Source organism: Salvelinus alpinus, chromosome 3 (genome assembly GCF_045679555.1).
Source record: "Salvelinus alpinus chromosome 3, SLU_Salpinus.1, whole genome shotgun sequence".
NCBI classification, from domain to species: Eukaryota; Metazoa; Chordata; class Actinopteri; order Salmoniformes; family Salmonidae; genus Salvelinus; species Salvelinus alpinus.
This window is the reverse complement of record NC_092088.1, coordinates 64,491,548-64,512,322: the sequence shown is the minus strand read 5'-3', so window position 1 is coordinate 64,512,322 and position 20,775 is coordinate 64,491,548. Positions and strand designations below refer to the sequence as shown.

Here is a 20,775-nt window from a genome sequence, read left to right as displayed (position 1 = left end):
CTACACTACAGGACTGTTTTGCTAGCACAGACTGGAATATGTTCCGGGATTCATCCAATGGCATTGAGGAATACACCACCTCAGTCATCGGCTTCATCAAAAAGTGCATTGATGACGTCGACCCCACAGTGACTGTACGTACATATCTCAACCAGAAGCCATGGATTACAGGCAACATCCGCATCGAGCTAAAGGCCAGATCTGACGCTTTCAAGGAGCGGGAGACTAATCCGGACGCTTACAAGAAATCCCGCTATGCCCTCAGACGAACCATGAAACAAGCAAAGCGTCAATACAGGATTAAGATTGAATCCTACTACACTGGCTCTGACGCTCGTCGGATGTGGCAGGGCTTGAAAACTATTAGGGACTACAAAAGGTTGCCCAGTGACGCGAGCCTACCAGACGAGCTAAATGCCTTTATGCTCGCTTCGAGGCAAGCAACACTGAAGCATGCACGAGAGCACCAGCTGTTCTGGATGACTGTGTGATATGCTCTCGGTAGCCGAGAGCGTGTGCACAAAACCTTAAACAGGTCAACATTCACAAAACCGCTGGGCCAGATGGATTACCAGGACTTGTACTCAAAGCATGCGCGGACCAACTGTCAAGTGTCTTCACTGACATTTTCTACCTCTCCCTGACCGAGTCTGTAATACCTACATGTTTCAAGCAGACCACCATAGTCCCTGTGCCCAAGGAAGCGAAGGTAACCTGCGTAAATGATTACCGCCCCATGGAACTCACATCGGTAGCCATGTGCTTTGAAAGGCTGGTCATGGCTCATATCAACAGCATCCTCCCGGACACTCTAGACCCACTCCAATTTGCATAGCGCACCAACAGATCCACAGATGACACAATCTCAATCGCACTCCACACTGCCCTTACCCACCTGGACAAAGGAACACCTATGTGAGAATGCTATTCATCGACTACAGCGCAGCGTTCAACACCATAGTGCTCATGAAGTTCATCCCTAAGCTAAGGACTCTGGGACTAAACACCTCCCTCTGCAACTGGATCCTGGACTTCCTGACGGGCCGCCCCCAGGTGGTAAGAGTAGGCAACAACATGTCTGCCACGCTGATCCTTAACACTGGAGCCCATCAGCGGTGTGTACTTAGTCCCCTCCTGTATTCCCTGTTCACCCACGACTGTGTGGCCAAACACGACTCCGACACCATCATTAAGTTTGCTGATGACACAACGGCGGTAGGCCTGATCACCGACAATGATGAGACGGCCTATAGGGAGGTCAGAGAACTGGCAGTGTGATGCCAGGACAACAACCTCTCCCTCAACGTGAGCAAGACAAAGGAGCTGATCGTGGACTACAGGAAAAGGCGGGCCCAACAGGCCCCCATTAACATCAACGGGGCTGTAGTGGAGCGGGTCGAGAGTTTCAAGTTCCTTGGTGTCCACATCACCAACGAACTATCATGGTCCAAACACACCAAAACAGTCGTGAAGAGGGCACGACAAAACCTTTTCCCCCTCAGGAGACTGAAAAGATTTGTCATGGGCCCCCAGATCGTCAAAAGGTTCTATAGCTGCACCATCGAGAGCATCCTGACCGGTTGCATCACCGCCTGGTATGGCAACTGCTCGGCATCTGACCATAAGGCGCTACAGAGGGTAGCGCGAACGGCTCAGTACATCACTGTGGCCAAGCTTCCTGCTGTCCAGGACCTATATAATAGGTGGTGTCAGAGGAAAGCCCATACAATTGTCAGAGACTCCAGTCACCCAAGTTATAGACTGTTTTCTCTGCTACCGCACAGAAAGTGGTACCGGAGCGCCAAGTCTAGGACCAAAATGCTCCTCAACAGCTTCTACTCCCAAGCCATTAGACTGCTGAACAATTCATAAAAATTGGCACCGGACAATTTACATTGACAACCCTCCCATCTTGTACACTGCTGCTACTCGCTGTTTGTTTGTTACCTATGCATAGTCACTTCGCCCCCACCTACATGTACAGATTACCTCAACTAGCCTGTACCCCAGCACACTGACTCTGTACCGTGCAACACTTCCGGGTTGGAGCGAGTAGTCGCATTCCGCTTCGCTCCACAGGTAGTATTACATTTCATTTCATTTCATTACAGTACAACGGTTTGATTTGTTTGATCTTAGCTAGCTACATAGCCGTCTTTGTATCAAAGATAATTGTGTAGTTTTGAGTAATTATCGAGGTTCGCTAGCCAGCTATTTTCGTCTTTCTGACGTAACGTAACGTAGTCAACACTGCTAGCTAGCCAGCTAGCCAGCTAGCCACCGAATAGCAGCACTGTAGAAACTATTAGAAACTATTACATTACAACGGAACAACGGAACGACTTGATTAGTGTAGTGTTAGCTAGCTACATAGTTGTCTTTGTATCTAAGATAATTGTGTAGTTTAGAGTAACTATCGGTTAGCTAGCCAGCTATTTTCGTCCGCCGCGCTGCCGTTCTCCTACCTAGTCAACACTGGTAGCTAGCCAACTTCTACCGAATAGTAGAAACTATTACATTACAACGGAACGACTTGATTAGCGTAGTGTTAGCTAGCTACATAGTTGTCTTTGCTGTCTTTGTATCCAAGATAATTGTGTAGTTTAGAGTAATTATCGAGGTTACCTAGCCAGCTACACTTTCAAACAAAGTCAACAACGCAGCCACTGCTAGCTAGCCTACTTCACCAGCCAGCAGTACTATATCATTTTAGTCAATAGATTTTTTGCAACGTAAGCTTAACTTTCTGAACATTCGAGACGTGTAGTCCACTTGTCATTCCAATCTCCTTTGCATTAGCGTAGCCTCTTCTGTAGCCTGTCAACTATGTGTCTGTCTATCCCTCTTCTCTCCTCTCTGCACAGACCATACAAACGCTTCACACCGCGTGGCCGCCGCCACTCTAACCTGGTGGTCCCAGCGCGCACGACCCACGTGGAGTTCCAGGTCTCCGGCAGCCTCTGGAACTGCCGATCTGCGGCCAACAAGGCAGACTTCATCCCAGCCTATGCTTCCCTCCAGTCCCTCGACTTCTTGGCACTGACGGAAACATGGATTACCACTGATAACACTGCTACTCCTACTGCTCTCTCCTCGTCTGCCCACGTGTTCTCGCACACCCCGAGAGCTTCTGGTCAGCGGGGTGGTGGCACTGGGATCCTCATCTCTCCCAAGTGGACATTCTCTCTTTCTCCCCTGACCCATCTGTCTATCGCCTCCTTTGAATTCCATGCTGTCACAGTTACCAGCCCTTTCAAGCTTAACATCCTTATCATTTATCGCCCTCCAGGTTCCCTTGGAGAGTTCATCAATGAGCTTGACGCCCTGATAAGTTCCTTTCCTGAGGATGGCTCACCTCTCACAGTTCTGGGTGACTTTAACCTCCCCACGTCTACCTTTGACTCATTCCTCTCTGCCTCCTTCATTCCACTCCTCTCCTCTTTTGACCTCACCCTCTCAGCTTCCCCCCCTACTCACAAGGCAGGCAATATGCTTGACCTCATCTTTACTAGATGCTGTTCTTCCACTAATCTCATTGCAACTCCCCTCCAAGTCTCCGACCACTACCTTGTATCCTTTTCCCTCTCGCTCTCATCCAACACTTCCCACACTGCCCCTACTCGGATGGTATCGCGCCGTCCCAACCTTCGCTCTCTCTCCCCCGCTACTCTCTCCTCTTCCATCCTATCATCTCTTCCCTCTGCTCAAACCTTCTCCAACCTATCTCCTGATTCTGCCTCCTCAACCCTCCTCTCCTCCCTTTCTGCATCCTTTGACTCTCTATGTCCCCTATCCTCCAGGCCGGCTCGGTCCTCCCCTCCTGCTCCGTGGCTCGACGACTCATTGCGAGCTCACAGAACAGGGCTCCGGGCAGCCGAGCGGAAATGGAGGAAAACTCGCCTCCCTGCGGACCTGGCATCCTTTCACTCCCTCCTATCTACATTCTCCTCTTCTGTCTCTGCTGCTAAAGCCACTTTCTACCACTCTAAATTCCAAGCATCTGCCTCTAACCCTAGGAAGCTCTTTGCCACCTTCTCCTCCCTCCTGAATCCTCCTCCCCCTCCTCCCCCCTCCTCCCTCTCTGCGGATGACTTCGTCAACCATTTTGTAAAGAAGGTCGACGACATCCGATCCTCGTTTGCTAAGTCAAACGACACCGCTGGTTCTGCTCACACTGCCCTACCCTGTGCTTTGACCTCTTTCTCCCCTCTCTCTCCAGATGAAATCTCGCGTCTTGTGACGGCCGGCCGCCCAACAACCTGCCCGCTTGACCCTATCCCCTCCTCTCTTCTCCAGACCATTTCCGGAGACCTTCTCCCTTACCTCACCTCGCTCATCAACTCATCCTTGACCGCTGGCTACGTCCCTTCCGTCTTCAAGAGAGCGAGAGTTGCACCCCTTCTGAAAAAACCTACACTCGATCCCTCCGATGTCAACAACTACAGACCAGTATCCCTTCTTTCTTTTCTCTCCAAAACTCTTGAACGTGCCGTCCTTGGCCAGCTCTCCTGCTATCTCTCTCAGAATGACCTTCTTGATCCAAATCAGTCAGGTTTCAAGACTAGTCATTCAACTGAGACTGCTCTTCTCTGTGTCACGGAGGCGCTCCGCACTGCTAAAGCTAACTCTCTCTCCTCTGCTCTCATCCTTCTAGACCTATCGGCTGCCTTTGATACTGTGAACCATCAGATCCTCCTCTCCACCCTCTCCGAGTTGGGCATCTCCGGCGCGGCCCACGCTTGGATTGCGTCCTACCTGACAGGTCGCTCCTACCAGGTGGCGTGGCGAGAATCTGTCTCCGCACCACGTGCTCTCACCACTGGTGTCCCCCAGGGCTCTGTTCTAGGCCCTCTCCTATTCTCGCTATACACCAAGTCACTTGGCTCTGTCATATCCTCACATGGTCTCTCCTATCATTGCTATGCAGACGACACACAATTAATCTTCTCCTTTCCCCCCTCTGATAACCAGGTGGCGAATCGCATCTCTGCATGTCTGGCAGACATATCAGTGTGGATGACGGATCACCACCTCAAGCTGAACCTCGGCAAGACGGAGCTGCTCTTCCTCCCGGGGAAGGACTGCCCGTTCCATGATCTCGCCATCACGGTTGACAACTCCATTGTGTCCTCCTCCCAGAGTGCTAAGAACCTTGGCGTGATCCTGGACAACACCCTGTCGTTCTCAACTAACATCAAGGCGGTGACCCGTTCCTGTAGGTTCATGCTCTACAACATTCGCAGAGTACGACCCTGCCTCACACAGGAAGCGGCGCAGGTCCTAATCCAGGCACTTGTCATCTCCCGTCTGGATTACTGCAACTCGCTGTTGGCTGGGCTCCCTGCCTGTGCCATTAAACCCCTACAACTCATCCAGAACGCCGCAGCCCGTCTGGTGTTCAACCTTCCCAAGTTCTCTCACGTCACCCCGCTCCTCCGCTCTCTCCACTGGCTTCCAGTTGAAGCTCGCATCCGCTACAAGACCATGGTGCTTGCCTACGGAGCTGTGAGGGGAACGGCACCTCCGTACCTTCAGGCTCTGATCAGGCCCTACACCCAAACAAGGGCACTGCGTTCATCCACCTCTGGCCTGCTCGCCTCCCTACCTCTGAGGAAGTACAGTTCCCGCTCAGCCCAGTCAAAACTGTTCGCTGCTCTGGCACCCCAATGGTGGAGCAAACTCCCTCACGACGCCAGGTCAGCGGAGTCAATCACCACCTTCCGGAGACACCTGAAACCCCACCTCTTTAAGGAATACCTAGGATAGGATAAAGTAATCCTTCTAACCCCCCCCCTTAAAAGAGTTAGATGCACTATTGTAAAGTGGTTGTTCCACTGGATATCATAAGGTGAATGCACCAATTTGTAAGTCGCTCTGGATAAGAGCGTCTGCTAAATGACTTAAATGTAAATGTACCGGTGCCCCCTGTATATAGCCTCGTTATTGTGATTCTTATTGTGTTACTTTTTTATTATTACTTTTTATTTTAGCTTGATAAATATTTTCTTCTTCTGGAACTGCACTGTTGGTTAAGGGCTAAGGGCTTGTAAGTACGCATTTCACGTTAAAGTCTACACTTGTTGTATTCGGCGCATGTGGCAATGAAGTTTGATTTGATTTGATATAGTATAAACCACTTTTCCTTTCATTTTAAAAACGTGGAAATGCCCTGGAATCCTTGACAGGCAAATCCTATTGGAGAAAGGGTGCCATTAGCACAGCTATGTACTGTGCATCTCTCCAAGTGTGCCCTTTAACCGTTACAACCGAATTATCTTGATATTCAAGAGCTCCAATTGGCATCGGACTGATTTGAATACCCATTCAACAATGAGTGGATGTTTGAATATAAAACGATGGAGTACTCACAGGCTTACCATCAGCACCAGCAGGACCAGCTTGACCGGGCCTTTCCATTGTTCCTGCTTCCCCCTGAAAGAGAACACAGCAGGTTATTGACTGGACCATTTGGACCTTTAACCAATGCAAGTGCACCACTCATGAAACCGTTGAACTACTCAGAAAACGTTTTTCGATTGCATGCTGCAAATTGTTTTAAAACATGTTCTTTGTGAGGACCATCAAACAGTAATGGTTTTGACCTTTCCTGGAAAATTTTATGTCACGGCTTTACTGACTATCAGTAAAACACATCTTTCCAAGTGCATGTCTCAGCAGGATAGGTTTAGCTTTACTTTATTCAAGATGCCATTTATTACAATTCCTGTTAATATATCAGCCCAAAATGTCCATCTGTGAACCAGCCATGCTTGTAGCATTTTGGATCTACCATCAAAACCTTGATGAGCAATCTTTTCCTGTTGAAAAACAGGATTTGCACCCATGCATGACCATGCCCTTATAAACACAAACATGTCTGAAACCTTGTACACTCTTATAGAATAAAGGGACCAGTTGCTATGGTAATATTGCTTAAAGGTACGCTACTTCAAAGCTTTAGTGTTAGTTTTAACATCTTATAATTATTTGGGACAATCTCCGTGAACAATGAAATGGGTCACAGAGCATTTTATTTTGTGGCCCATTTCAGTACATTTAATTTTGCCTAGAAGCCAGTCTGTTTCCACTTTTAGTCAACGTGTCATTCTCTTGCCAAACAGTCTGGAACTAGTCCCTATTTCAATGTTTAGTTATTTCCATCAATAAAGACGTAGGACAGTGGGGCAGGTCTTATTGATAACATCTCCCAACCACAACCCAATCACATGCATTGCTGTCACCTTGATGTACTGTAGGCAGACAGCCACATCTGCCTCAACCTTATCTTTCTATTTGGCTGTACTTACGAAATGCGTTAGACGAAATGCTCATGCAAGTTGCGGGGAGACAAAATGTTTTGTTACAAAACTGTTCAAATGTGGAATGCTTTCAGAAGTGTATTTGATTTGCACAGCAGCATGTTCCGGATGGAAGGAGTTGACACTGGATTTAGAAACTGGCAAGTCTCGGGGTGTAAGACTTCTGACTGACCTTCATGCCTGGAAGGCCAGGGGGTCCGGGAGGACAGGTACAGGGTTCTGGAGTGGGGTCCACGTCTATATCACCAGGGCCGTTTGCACACTGGAATAAACAAGAAACACATCCTTCACTAATCACACATTACATCGCTTTCACTAAGCTATACTATTAATCAATTATTGTACAGTGGGGCAAAAAGGTATTTAGTCAGCCACCAATTGTGCAAGTTCTCCCACTTAAAAAGATGAGAGAGGCCTGTAATTTTCATCATAGGTACACTTCAACTATGACCCCACCATAATTTGCAAATAAATTCATTACAAATCCTACAATGTGATTTTCTGGATTTTTGATGAAAATTACAGGCCTCTCTCATCTTTTTAAGTGGGAGAACTTGCACAATTGGTGGCTGACTAAATAGTTTTTTGCCCCACTGTATCTGATTTCCTGCTAACAGACACTCTCAAACAACAGAAGCCAAGAGAGTGCATTCAGTTCATGTCTCTTAGCAGCAGCCTTATCATTTAGCTTTTAGCAGCCCAGAAGCATTGACACAGCAGACACTACCAGCAAAATGACTTTGTAAACGTACAGTTGAAGTCGGAAGTTTACATACACCTTAGCCAAATACATTTAAACTCAGTTTTTCACAATTCCTGACATTTAATCCTAGTAAAAATTCCCTGTTTTAGGTCAGTTGGGATCACCACTTTATTTTAAGAATGTGGAATGTCAGAATAATAGTAGAGAGAATAATTTATTTCAGCTTTTATTTCTTTCATCACATTCCCAGTGGGTCAGAAGTTTACATACACTCAATTAGTATTTGGTATCATTGCCTTTAAATTGTTTAACTTGGGTCTAACGTTTCAGGTAGCCTTCCACAAGCTTCCCACAATAAGTTGGGTGAATTTTGGCCCATTCCTCCTGACAAAGCTGGTGTAACTGAGTCAGATTTGTCGGCCTCCTTGCTCGCACACGATTTTTCCGTTCTGCCCACAAATGTTCCACAGGATGAGGTCAGGGCTTTCTGATGGCCACTCCAATGCCTTGACTTTGTTTTCCTTAAGCCATTTTCAACAACTTTGGAAGTATGCTTGGGGTCATTGTCCATTTGGAAGAGCCATTTGCGACCAAGCTTTAACTTCCTGACTGATGTCTTGAGATGTTGCTTCAATATAGCCACATCATTTTCCTCCCTCATGATGCCATCTATTTTGTGAAGTGCACAAGTCCCTCCTGCAGCAAAGCACTCCCACAACATGATGCTGCCACCCCCGTGCTCCACGGTTGGGATGGTGTTCTTCGGCTTGCAAGCCTCCCCCTTTTTCCTCCAAATATAACGATGGTCATTATGGCCAAACAGTTCTATTTTTGTTTCATCAGACCAGAGGACATTTCTGCAAGAAGTACAATCTTTGTTCCCATGTGCAATTGCAAACCGTAGTCTGGCTTTTTTATGGCAGTGGCTTCTTCCTTGCTGTCAACATAGGACTCATTTTACTGTGGATATAGATACTTTTGTACCTGTTGCCTCCAGCATCTTCACAAGTTAATTTACTGTTGTTCTGGGATTGATTTGCACTTTTTGCATCAAAGTACATTCATCTCTAGGAGACAGAACGTGTCTCCTTCCTGAGTCAGTTAAGAACAAATTCTTATTTTCAATGACGGCCTAGGAACTGGCTTGTTCAGGGGCAGAACAACAGATTTTTATCTCGTCAGTTCGGGGATTCAACCTTGCAACCTTTCGGTTACAAGTCCAACGCTCTAACCACTAGGCAACCTGACGCCCCAGGTATGATGGCAGCGTGGTCCCATGGTGTTTATACTTGCGTACTATTGTTTGTACAGATGAACGTGGTACCTTCAGGCGTTTGGAAATTGCTCCCAAGGATGAACCAGACTTGTGGAGGTCTACAATTCTTTTTCTGAGGTCTTTGACGATTTCTTTTGATTTTCCCATGATGTCAAGCAAAGAGGCACTGAGTTTGAAGGTAGGCCTTGAAATACATCCACAGGTACACCTCCAATTGACTCAAATGATGTCAATTAGCTTCTAAAGCCATGACATCATTTTCTGGAATTTTCCAGAAACTTAGTGTATGTAAACTGTATGTAAAGTGTATGTACACTTCTGACCCACTGGAATTGTGATACAGTGAATATAAGTGAAATAATCTTACTGTAAACAATTGTTGATAAAATTACTTGTGCCATGCACAAAACTATAGCTTGTTAACAATACATTTGTGGAGTGGTTGATAAACAAGTTTTAATGACTCCAACCTAAGTGTATGTAAACTTCCGACTTCAACTGTAGTTCTAGATATGCCAAAAGTTCCTGGATGTTGTACTACCGTACATTTGCCAAAATACAAAGTATACACGCAGTGGACATTGTTTCCGTACTTTTTGAAGCAGGGCTTCACAACGTTTTCAGATTTGAAGAAAATGGTGGAAGAAATATGTAGCCGAAGTCCGACAAGAGCGAATACAAATGAATTGCTTTAAATAATTATGACAAATGTTAAGAAAATGTTGAGCAATGTAATAAAGTAATTACTTTTTAAATGACTTACACTACACGTTATGTTGGCTGACAATGTGTTGGCTACGCTATCCTTACGAACCGCATAGCATATCATTACAGCAGTAGGTACTACCTTTAATGTTAGCTAGCTACCTCGTTAGTTGGCTACTAATACATCGAACTTGCCAGTATATTAATTATATGCTATCTAACTAACTACCCAAAGTTTATTGACTTAATTCGTCACATCAGTCTTAGCTAAGTGGTATAGTCGTTGTGCGTTCTCAATGGACAGAAATTAGCTCTGGCTATCTACTCCGATTACAGAGCACTCTCGTCTGAGTGTGCAGAGCGCAGAATAACTGAGTCATTTACGAATGCTCAACACCCGTTTATATGGCCGGTGTCAGTAAACATCAGCAAAAAAGCTAATTAAATTGTTGCCAGCAGCACAGTTACAGTCACCAACACTCTGGATAACATGAAAACAGTCTAACCAGCTCTGCTGTGGTGAGTAAAATGGTTAGAGGGAGGTGTTTTCTTATTTGTGTCTGGAAGTAGCTAGCCAGTTAGCTTGTGTGCTTGACTGCAGTGCTGTTGTGATGGTCAGAACGCTCGGAACAACCCTACTCCTCAGCCAGTGTGCGCTCTGAATGCTCAGAGAGGGGAAACACTCAGAAGTTAGGAATGGACAATCAGACAACGCTCTGAATTTAAGAACTACTCTGGCTCTCCAGATTGAATTTTCAAACACAAAAATGTTTTGCTAGTAATTTGTTATGCTAACAAGCTAGCAAGAGTTTGCATATGAACAGAATCAACTTCCGGTAGACAGGCGTAGCGCTAGTATGCTCAACTGAAAGGATAGCGTTCGTTTACAGTATACCAAAGTGAACTAATAGTATTTAGTATGTAGTATATACTCATTAAGTATGTAGAATACAGTATGTTACTATGGGTATTCAAACACAGTACTTGACTGCATATTCATTCAAATAAGTGAAGAATATTAGCTTAGACTCACTTACCCTGAAATCCATAAAATTCCATGTAACTACAGGTATGTGCAACCTAATGTAAAGTGTGCCTAAATGCTATTACTATGTGATTACAAAGCAGTTACTTTGTCACTACATGTTATTACAATGTTATAACTACAGTTATTCCTGTGTAGTTACATAGGTATATGGGTAATTTAAGGTAAAGTGTTGTTGCAAAAGACCATGCAATAAAATAATTCTTACCTCTAGTGATGAAAATGAAACTAGGGGTTTCTTTGTAATAAAGCAAAGCCATCAGCCAAAATACATACCTCTCCGTTCTGGAAATAAAAGGAGCGAGATTATGTCATTGAAGCACCTGGCAACCTGTAATCTCACCATAATAGACCAATCCATTAAGACAATAACACAGGTTGAATTGAAGGTCAATTAATCATTGCAAGTCATGCCGGGAGTGACAGAAAGAGAGAGAGAGATGTTGGCATGCGGAGGTGTATTTTCAGTGCGTCGCTCTCTCTCTTTGTTGCTCCCAAACTGAAATCCAGAAACCACAGATGCAAAACAATGGTCTGGCATTGTGGATTAGTAGTGAAATAAATAGCCAAGCCAGTGGAGCATTAGGCCACTGCTTCACAAACAGAATAAATAAAATGTTATTTGTCACATGCACCGAATACAACAGGTGTAGTAGACCTTACTGTGAAATGCTTACAAGCACTTAACCAACAATGCCATTTTAAGAAAATAGAGTTAAGAAAATATTTACTAAATAAACTAAAGTAAAAAAAAATGTAAAGTAACGGAAAAAAATAACAATAATGAGGCTATATACAGGGGATACCGGTACCAAGTCAAGGTGCGTAGGCTACAGGTTAGTCGAGGTAATTTGTACATGTAGGTAGAGGTTTAGTAACTATGCATAGATAATAAACAACGAGTAGCAGCAGTGTAAAAACAAAGGGGGGGGGGGGTTGGCAATTTGATTAATTGTTCAGCAGTTTTATGGCTTGGGGGTAGAAGCTGTTAAGGAGCCTTTTGGACCTAGACTTGGCACTCCGGTACCGCTTGCCGTGCGGTAGCAGAGAGAACAGTCTATGACCATTTTTTGGGCCTTCCTCTGACACCGCCTAGTATATAGGTCCTGGATGGCATGAAGCTTGGCCCCAGTGATGTACTGAGCTGTACGCACTTTTCTCCTGAGGGAGAAAAGGTGTTGTCGTGCCCTCTTCACGATTTTCTTTGTGTGTTTGGACCATGATAGTTTGTTGGTGATGTTGACACCAAGGAACTTGAAACTCTCAACCCACTCCACTACAGCCCTGTCAATGTAAATGGGGGCGTGTTCGGCCCTCCTTTTCCTGTAGTCCACGATCATCTCCTTTGCTTTGCTCACGTTGAGGGAGAAGTTATTGTCCTGGCACAACATACACTGCCAGGTCTCTGACCTCCTCCCTAATAAAATATCAAATACCCAAAATAGGCTGTCTCATCGTTATCGGTGATCAGGCCTACCACCGTTGTGTCATCAGCAAACTTAATGATGGTGTTGGAGTTGTGCTTGGCCACGCAGCCGTGGGTGAACAGGGAATACAGGAGGGGACTAAGCACGCACCACTGAGGGGCCCACGTATGGAGGATTGTTGCCTAGCCTTACCAGCTGGGGGTGGCCTGTCAGGAAGTCCAGTATCCAGTTGCAAAGGGAGGTGTTTAGTCCCGGTCCTTAGCTTAGTGATGAATTTTGTGGGCACTATGGTATTGAACGCTGAGCTGTAGTCAATGACCAGCATTCTCACATAGGTGTTCCTTTTGTCCAGGTGGGAAAGGGCAGTGTGGAGTGTGATTGAGATTGCGTCATCTGTGGATCTGTTGGGGCGGTATACAAATTGGAGTGGGTCTAGTATTTCCGGGATGATGGTGTTGATGTGAACCATGACCATCCTTTTAAAGCACTTCATGACTACCGACGTGAGTGCTATGGGGCGGTAGTCATTTAGGCAGGTTACCTTCGCTTTCTTGGGCACAGGGACTATGGTGATCTGCTTGAAACTTGAATGTAGGTATTACAGACTCGGCCAGGGAGAGGTTGCCGTCAGACGGTAAAATAACAATGAGAGCAATATGCATGAGGTAAGCAGAGGTGAAGGCGCTCCACCACAGTAGAAGCAGGATGAAGCAAATCACAAGCGTTACATGTAATAATCTATTAAACAATGGTTATATAATGGCTAATCATATTCCTGGTACCATATGCTTCAATGCACAACTGAAATGGAAAAATAAGAAAGTAACTTTTTGACAAAATGTCATCAGATTTCAAAATAACATCATAGGCCATGGCGTGTCCAGGTCATTTTGAATGGGGTGGCCAAGGTGGGGCACAGACCCAGTTTTACGGGCCTACTAAGGTCAAAAATGTGTTATGGGCTTTATAGTGAAGACATAATTTAACTGTAAAAATCTATTACCTTTAAATGTGTCATGATGAACGCAACCAGTCATGATTCAAAAAGTAGGTTAAGTAGGTTACATTCGCACGTTCATCTACTCCAAAATAAATCCAACATCTCCAACACCCGCCATTTGAATGGAAAGGGACATCTATTACAAACACCATAAGTTTAATGACGTTCAGACTACAAAGTGGCGTATATTCATGGATAAAAAAGAAACAATAAAAAAGAAACAAAAGTATAAAATGATTTCTCATTCCTATCTATCCACGTTGATTTCATACTGTTTTTGGCCAGACAGCATCAGATACATGGGCTACACATTAAGACAGAGGGGCGTTGTTTCGCTCGCTCGAATGCTTTCTCCAGTGAGATTGATGAGTCTTGCTGTCGGTGCACATCTTGGTAAAAATGCATAAAATTTATATAAAAATATATTCAGAGCCGACCTATTAGATAACATAATTTCTGGGGGGGCCACTAGGTGGCCACCCCCTGGACACGCTACTGATCGTAGGCTTGGATTTTCTGATACTAAGCCATGGTGGTATGGTGGCATATAGTGGTGCATTGTGATCAAGAACAGATAAAGAAAATATGAGATCCCTTAAAAAACAGAGCTTGGTTTTAATGTGGCACATTTACTACAAGCACAGATCCAAACAGGTGTTTATACTCACAACTCCTGGTATTTCACAGGCGGTCTCACGGTTGTTCTGCTCGGGGTCACAGTAGATCCTGAGTTTCATGATCTCAAACTGTTAAAGATAGGAATCATCCATGAGTCTGGGGGAAAAGCAATTCATCCCTAACAAGAGGCTGCTTTATCTTGCTAACAGTTTTCTAATGATCAATGAGTCATAAGTCTGTATCGTCACTGTACCAGGATGTTATTTCTTTAGACTTAAGTGATAACTTCAATATATTTACGATAATTTTATGGGTTTAAAAACAAATCCAGATACATTCTGGTTGCACGTCTCAAATTTGCTTAGCCAAAAGTAGTTTGAATACTGTAAAATAGATAATGTCAAACCAATTAAAACACAACATCATTATGAATGATTGCAGGTTAGCATGTTTGGCACACATAAAGTAAAGACTAAATAAGACGTAGAGGACAGAGAGGATCTTCATGCCAAGATTGTCTAATCTAAGGTCAGTATGTTTCAGAGGATAATGCAGACCCTTGACTCTTGACATCCTACTGTTAAACAGTTAGACCAGTAGAGGTTCAAATGTGATCCAATATAAACAGTTATCTTGCTCAAAGAGGCACAAATGCAGGTTATTGGTTGTGAAAATGTTGTCTCTGGATAAACTTACTGGTACAGTTGTCTCTTTGCTGACATACTTTCCGATCTGGGTCTTCCCATTAATGAAGATACCAACAGGAGGTTCCAACGGCAGGGTTTCAATTTCCAGGTCATCAACATACAGGATAACATCTTGCTCAGTGACCAGTAACCTAAACTGGTGCCAGTTCTCATCAAATAGTTTCTATTTGACCAAAAAGAGGATAAGGAATTATTATGTGTACCAAGACAGAAATGTAGTGGGAGCTATACGCAAGTACACGCCGTATACCCACTTTCTTTTCAGTGGGCTTTGCGTATAGGCCTACTCACTTCTTACATCTTAATCCCCACTGATGCGTATCAAAATATTATAGTATTATAGGCCTACGCTGTATCAATTATTTAGGGTGAATTCAGAAAGAATGGGACATCATATAAACTGGGACAGCTTAATCCTGAACCGTTTATTTATTGGTCTGACAAGAGAAAATCAAAACTATTGTTACTAAGCCCTTGCAGAGAAACCGTATTAACAAAATCACATCACTTAATTTGTGTGGCATCATAGAGGGGGGCAGAGCAAGCTTCAAATATATTTTTTTCTGTTTTGATGTTAAGGTTATAAAACTGACATAAATAATGCACTGTGACAAATTGTGATGTAAATATGCATTCTATATACTTGTGCATCAAAATACATTTAAAAAAGTTGCCAATATTATGTTTACATTTTGTAATTCAGTCATTTGTGTTGATGTCCCGCGTTACCAACCATAGTTAGCTAAATTAGGACAGCATAGAGTAGCTGAAGCGGGACAGTCTTATAGGCTTTTGCAATGGAGGAAAGAGATCCAGTCTACATTAGGGAGGGATCCCCTGTACTTAGGTTAGGCAGGGCTCTTGTTCTTGTAGTACTATATCCTGTTATTAGTACTGTTATTTGAGTGAATTCAGAAAAAGCGGGATGGTGTGCATTTCCATCTTCAGTAACCTCTTCAGACATCTATCCAACATACTAGCCGAACACCAGTGGAGGCTCCTCAGAGGAAAAAGAGGAGAATCCTCCTCCTCGGTGAGTTTCATAAAAAATATAAATAGTGAAACATTAAAAAAGTTATGCTTTTTATGTAAAAACTGTACTAAATATACTGAACAAAAATATAAACGCAACATGCAACAATTTCAAAGATTTGACTGAGTTACATTTCATATAAGGAAATCAGTCAATTGAAATAAATTCATTAGCTGCTAATCTATGGATTTCACATGATTGAAAATACAGATATGCATCTGTTGGTCACAGATACCTTAAAAAAGGTAGGGGCATAGATCAGAAAACCAGTCATTGACCATAATTTGCCTCACATCTCCTTCACATAGAGTTGATCAGGCTGTTGATTGTGGCCTGTGGAATATTGTCCAATTCCTCTTCAATTGCTGTGCGAAGTTGATGGATACTGCCGGGAACTGGAATACACTGTCATACACGTTGATCTCTTCTCTAAAACGAATTGGTAGAGCTCTAACGGTTATCAGTTATGATATGAAGTTTTGGCTTGGAAAAGTTTTTTGACCTGGTCACAGACAGCTGATGTGTTGTGCACTGAAGTCCATAAGCGAATGGAAAATGTGAGAGGAGGAGATCACATAGATGCTAGAAGGAATTATACAATGAAAAAAATTATCTTGCTGTTTGTATGTGGCTGTTATGAAAGTGAACTGTGTTCGCGTGTGATCAGGGGTGTATTCATTCCGCCAATTCTGTTGAAAAATGTTTCTAAAATGGAAGCAAACGGAACTAAACGGGGATAGACATACATGAATTTATCCAATAGAAACTGTTGTTTGCAACTTACTAATGATTACACCAGATCAGCTAGATGCAGGCAAGAGTGTGCGAGGCGGTATTGAATGTGTCACTGTCTGATTATTCAACATTTTCTCTACACCTGTGCACCAACGCTGTAAACTTTCATCCATAGGATTGTTTGTAGCAACCTCATGATGGGTAGTAGCCTAAACCTATCGATGTTACAAAGAGCTGGGTGAATGGAATATGAATGACATTCATCCAATATGCTGAAATATAAATAAGGCTATGCTTATAGAAAAAATGATCGTCCTCCCTCATTTTAAACGGCACCGACCGCCACTGCCAAACACATGATACATTGCTAAAATCTTCAGATTATTGCTAATCACACACAATTGAATTGAATTGTCATTGAGGTACAATTAGGCTATAATGGTGTCCCAGTTTATCTAACCTGCTGTCCCAGTCTACCAACAGAAAATATGGTTTTGACTCAGTGTACACAAATGGGTGTGTCATCCCTCCTGTGAATATGATATCAACATTTTGTGTGTGTGTGTGTGTGTGTGTGTGTGTGTGTGTGTGTGTGTGTGTGTGTGTGTGTGTGTGTGTGTGTGTGTGTGTGTGTGTGTGTGTGTGTGTGTGTGTGTGTGTGTGTGTGTGTGTGTGTGTGTGTGTGTGTGTGTGTGTGATTAGGAAACATCTTGAAGATTTTGGAACTGTATCATGTGTTGGGCTAATATGTTGGATAGATGTTGAAAGAGGTTACAGAAGACCAAATGCAAAAAGATTTATACTTATTCCTTATTCACCCTAGTACAATAGAGAAATCATGCACAAAGTAGCCTACACAACTGCAAAGCATGTGAAACACATTCACATTTGGCCCATACACATAGCTAGTTCCAGCAGAATATCAGGCAGCAATACCTCTCAGCTCATATACCTCAAGACACATGGAGCAGTTCACAGAATTTAACGACATCGGTAGCCGGTAATGTAGGAAAGACGTTTCAAATTATAATATCTACCAGTAAATGCTAAGGCAACAATGGGCAAAATTAGGTATGGAAAAAGTTGTCTGAAAGTCTTGGTTGAATCTTGGTTTGATTGAACATTTCTAAAGGCTTTTCCAAAAAACCTTCCCAATCAAATGTTGACTACCAAGTAGGCCTACCCGGCAGAATGATATCAAGATGATTTGTACAAATCTGGAGGGCATTTGTTTTGCAAACTCAATCACTGTAGGCCTACAATGTACAGTACAGAACCACAATTAGCCAAATGGTCTCTTGCTAGGTGCACAATTGAATTAAAAGGCAACTATATTTTTTGATATTATTTTTACTCAAAAATAGTCTCCTGATGTGGTTTTAGCATTGTTGTGAACTTAGGACATCCACATCTTTTCTTGTTTATATTTTATTTTGAGAGTGAAAACCTGAAAAAACTATAGGGAAACTCATTAAACACTAGAAGGAAAATGTGAGTATACCCACTTCTCCATGTACCACTACACCACTGTACAAAGGTTAACAAAGACTAGGAGAATCTAACAACTTGGCAACTATTGAGTGCAATGGATATTTGAATTATTGTTGTGCAATCACAAAACATTGATAGAAAGAACATTGAAGAAACAAAGAATAAAGAACTTCACATGTAACAAAGACACAGAGCGCAGAAAAGCCATAGCTTTAGTACTTCAGTTTTCTTTTTTGTTAAAATCACTAAGGTTAGAATTTAAGGAATCCAAGACACTCAGCTCAGGCAGCACAATTCGTGCAAAAATGTACAGAAAGTATTTCAGCAGATTTTTTTGTGTGGCTTCATTCTTGGGAAAAGACACACATTTTTGTGCAACTTAATTCGAAGGATAATACACACTTTCGTGCGACTTCATTCACAGGAAAATACATTTTTGGGGGTCAAACTTCCAAAGAATCTTTTGAAAGTTATTAGAGTAGTGCATAATGGGCAATGGTGTTCTACACCGCCTTTTTTTGTGGCTCACATTTATTTACAGTACCAGTCACAAGTTTGGACACACCTAGAAAACAGTATTGGCATTAATAAATTAAAAAACAACGCAAGGCTAGTATTATAATATAATTATTTCGGAGACAACCTGGTTGATTAACAATATTGATTAACAATATTGCTTTTTTTTATATATATATACAGTACCAGTCAAAGTTTTGGACACACCTACTCATTCAAGGGTTTTTCTTTATTTCTACTATTTTCTACATTGTAGAATAATAGTGACAACATCAAAACTATGAAATAACACATATGGAATCATGTAGTAACCAAAAAAGTGTTATATATTTGACATTCTTCAAAGTAGCCACCTTTTGCATGATGACAGCTTTGCACACTCTTGGCATTCTCTCAACCAGCTTCATGAGGAATGCTTTTCCAACTGTCTTGAAGGAGTTCCCACATATGCTGAGCACTTGTTGGCTGCTTTTCCTTCTCTCTGCGGTCCTTCTCATCCATAACCATCTCAATTGGGGTGAGGTCGGGTGATTGTTGAGGCCAGGTCATCTGATGCAGCATTCCATCACTCTTCTTCTTGGTCAAATAGCCCTTACACAGCCTGGAGGTGTGTTTTGGGTCATTGTCCTGTTGAAAAACAAATGATATTCCCACTAAGTGCAAACCAGATGGGATGGCGTATTGCTGCAGAATGCTGTGGTAGCCATGCTGGTAAAGTGTGCCTTGAATTCTAAATAAATCACTGACAATGTCACCAGCAAAGCACCCCCACACCATCACACCTCCCCCTCCATGCTTTACGTGTGAACCACACATGCGGAGATCATCTGTTTACCTACTCTGCGTCTCACAAAGACACGGCGGTTGGAACTAAAAATGACAAATTTGTACTCATCAGAGCAAGGGACTGATTTCCACCAGTCTAATGTCCATCGCTCATGTTTTTTGACCCAAGCAAGTCTCTTCTTCTTATTGGTGTCCTTTAGTAGTGGTTTCTTTGCAGAAGTTCGACTATGAAGGCCTGATTCCCGCAGTCTCCTCTGAAGAGTTGATGTTGAGATGGGTCTGTTACTTGAACTCAGTGAAGCATTTATTTGGGCTGCAATCTGAGGTGCAGTTAACTGTAATGAACTTATTCTCTGCAGCAGAGGTAACTCTTGGTCTTCCTTTCCTGTGGCAGTCCTCATGAGAGCCAGGTTCATCATAGCGCTTGATGGTTTTTGTGACTGCACTTGAAGAAACTTTCAAAGTTCTTACATTTTTCCGGATGGACTGACCATGTCTTGAAGTAATGACGGACTGTCGTTTCTCTTTGCTTATTTGAGCTGTTCTTTATAATATGGACTTGGTATTTCACCAAATAGGGCTATCTTCTGTATACCACCCCTGCCATGTCAAAACACAACTGATTGGCTCGAACGCGTTAATGAATGGTGATAAATGCTCAATCTGAAGGGTTTCACAGCCCTATAATAATGATACAAGGTATATCAACTTAAAAAGGGTTTATTTACAATCTATTTTGGTATATGATGTTGGGAATGTTGATATTGGAGAGTCTGAAATGAATTAAATACACTAACCCTAAGCTATGTTCAATGTCAGCAGCAATTTCCAGTAAGAAATGCTCTGTCTGAAGCCATTCGGCTATCGGTTTCACAGCCCTGAAATAATGATACAAGTTATATCACCTTAAAAATTGTTTATTTACATCCTCTGGGGTATACCATGTTGGGCAAAGTGGTATAGGAGAGTCTGACATATAACCCCTAACTTGAGTTCAGTCTTCGCCAATGAGAACCAAGATTCTAGGCCGTAGAAAATCCTACATCCATCTCATTAGATCAGAACAGGATGGATGAACAGTGATTCATATTACTGGTTTGCATCCTAAAAAAGTATAGTTGTGTTTGGTTGCATAACACACTTACATTATGTGTCTACCCATATGATATGGATCATTGTAAGGTTATTAGATATATAAGCTTCAGTAACCAAAGAACACCATGGTTGTAATAACACTTTAAACAGGTTCTTTGTAAATGTGTAGAATGTGTTTGTTTTGGGTCCACACTGGTAAGTTAACTTATGTAAATGAGACAGTCACAAAGGATTTTCTTCTGAATAACTGGTCAGGGCATAGCACTTTCCACTCAGCTTCAGACAACTTTGATGTAAGGCTTGATCACACCTGTAGTGA

General features: G+C 43.0%; 1 protein-coding gene across 1 annotated transcript in view; it reads right to left on the bottom strand.

Moving 5' to 3' along the window:
• The window catches only part of LOC139571120 (collagen alpha-1(XXI) chain-like), a 73,442-nt gene that overhangs the window by 31,114 nt on the left and 21,553 nt on the right, over nucleotides 1–20,775 (bottom strand). Inside the window, exons 6-9 of the mRNA XM_071393702.1 lie at nucleotides 14,790–14,963; nucleotides 14,144–14,221; nucleotides 7,492–7,581; nucleotides 6,370–6,432 (exon numbers count right to left, since the gene is read on the bottom strand). Of these exons, the coding sequence (XP_071249803.1) occupies nucleotides 6,370–6,432; nucleotides 7,492–7,581; nucleotides 14,144–14,221; nucleotides 14,790–14,963 (405 nt within the window). The remainder of the gene's footprint in view (nucleotides 1–6,369; nucleotides 6,433–7,491; nucleotides 7,582–14,143; nucleotides 14,222–14,789; nucleotides 14,964–20,775) is intronic.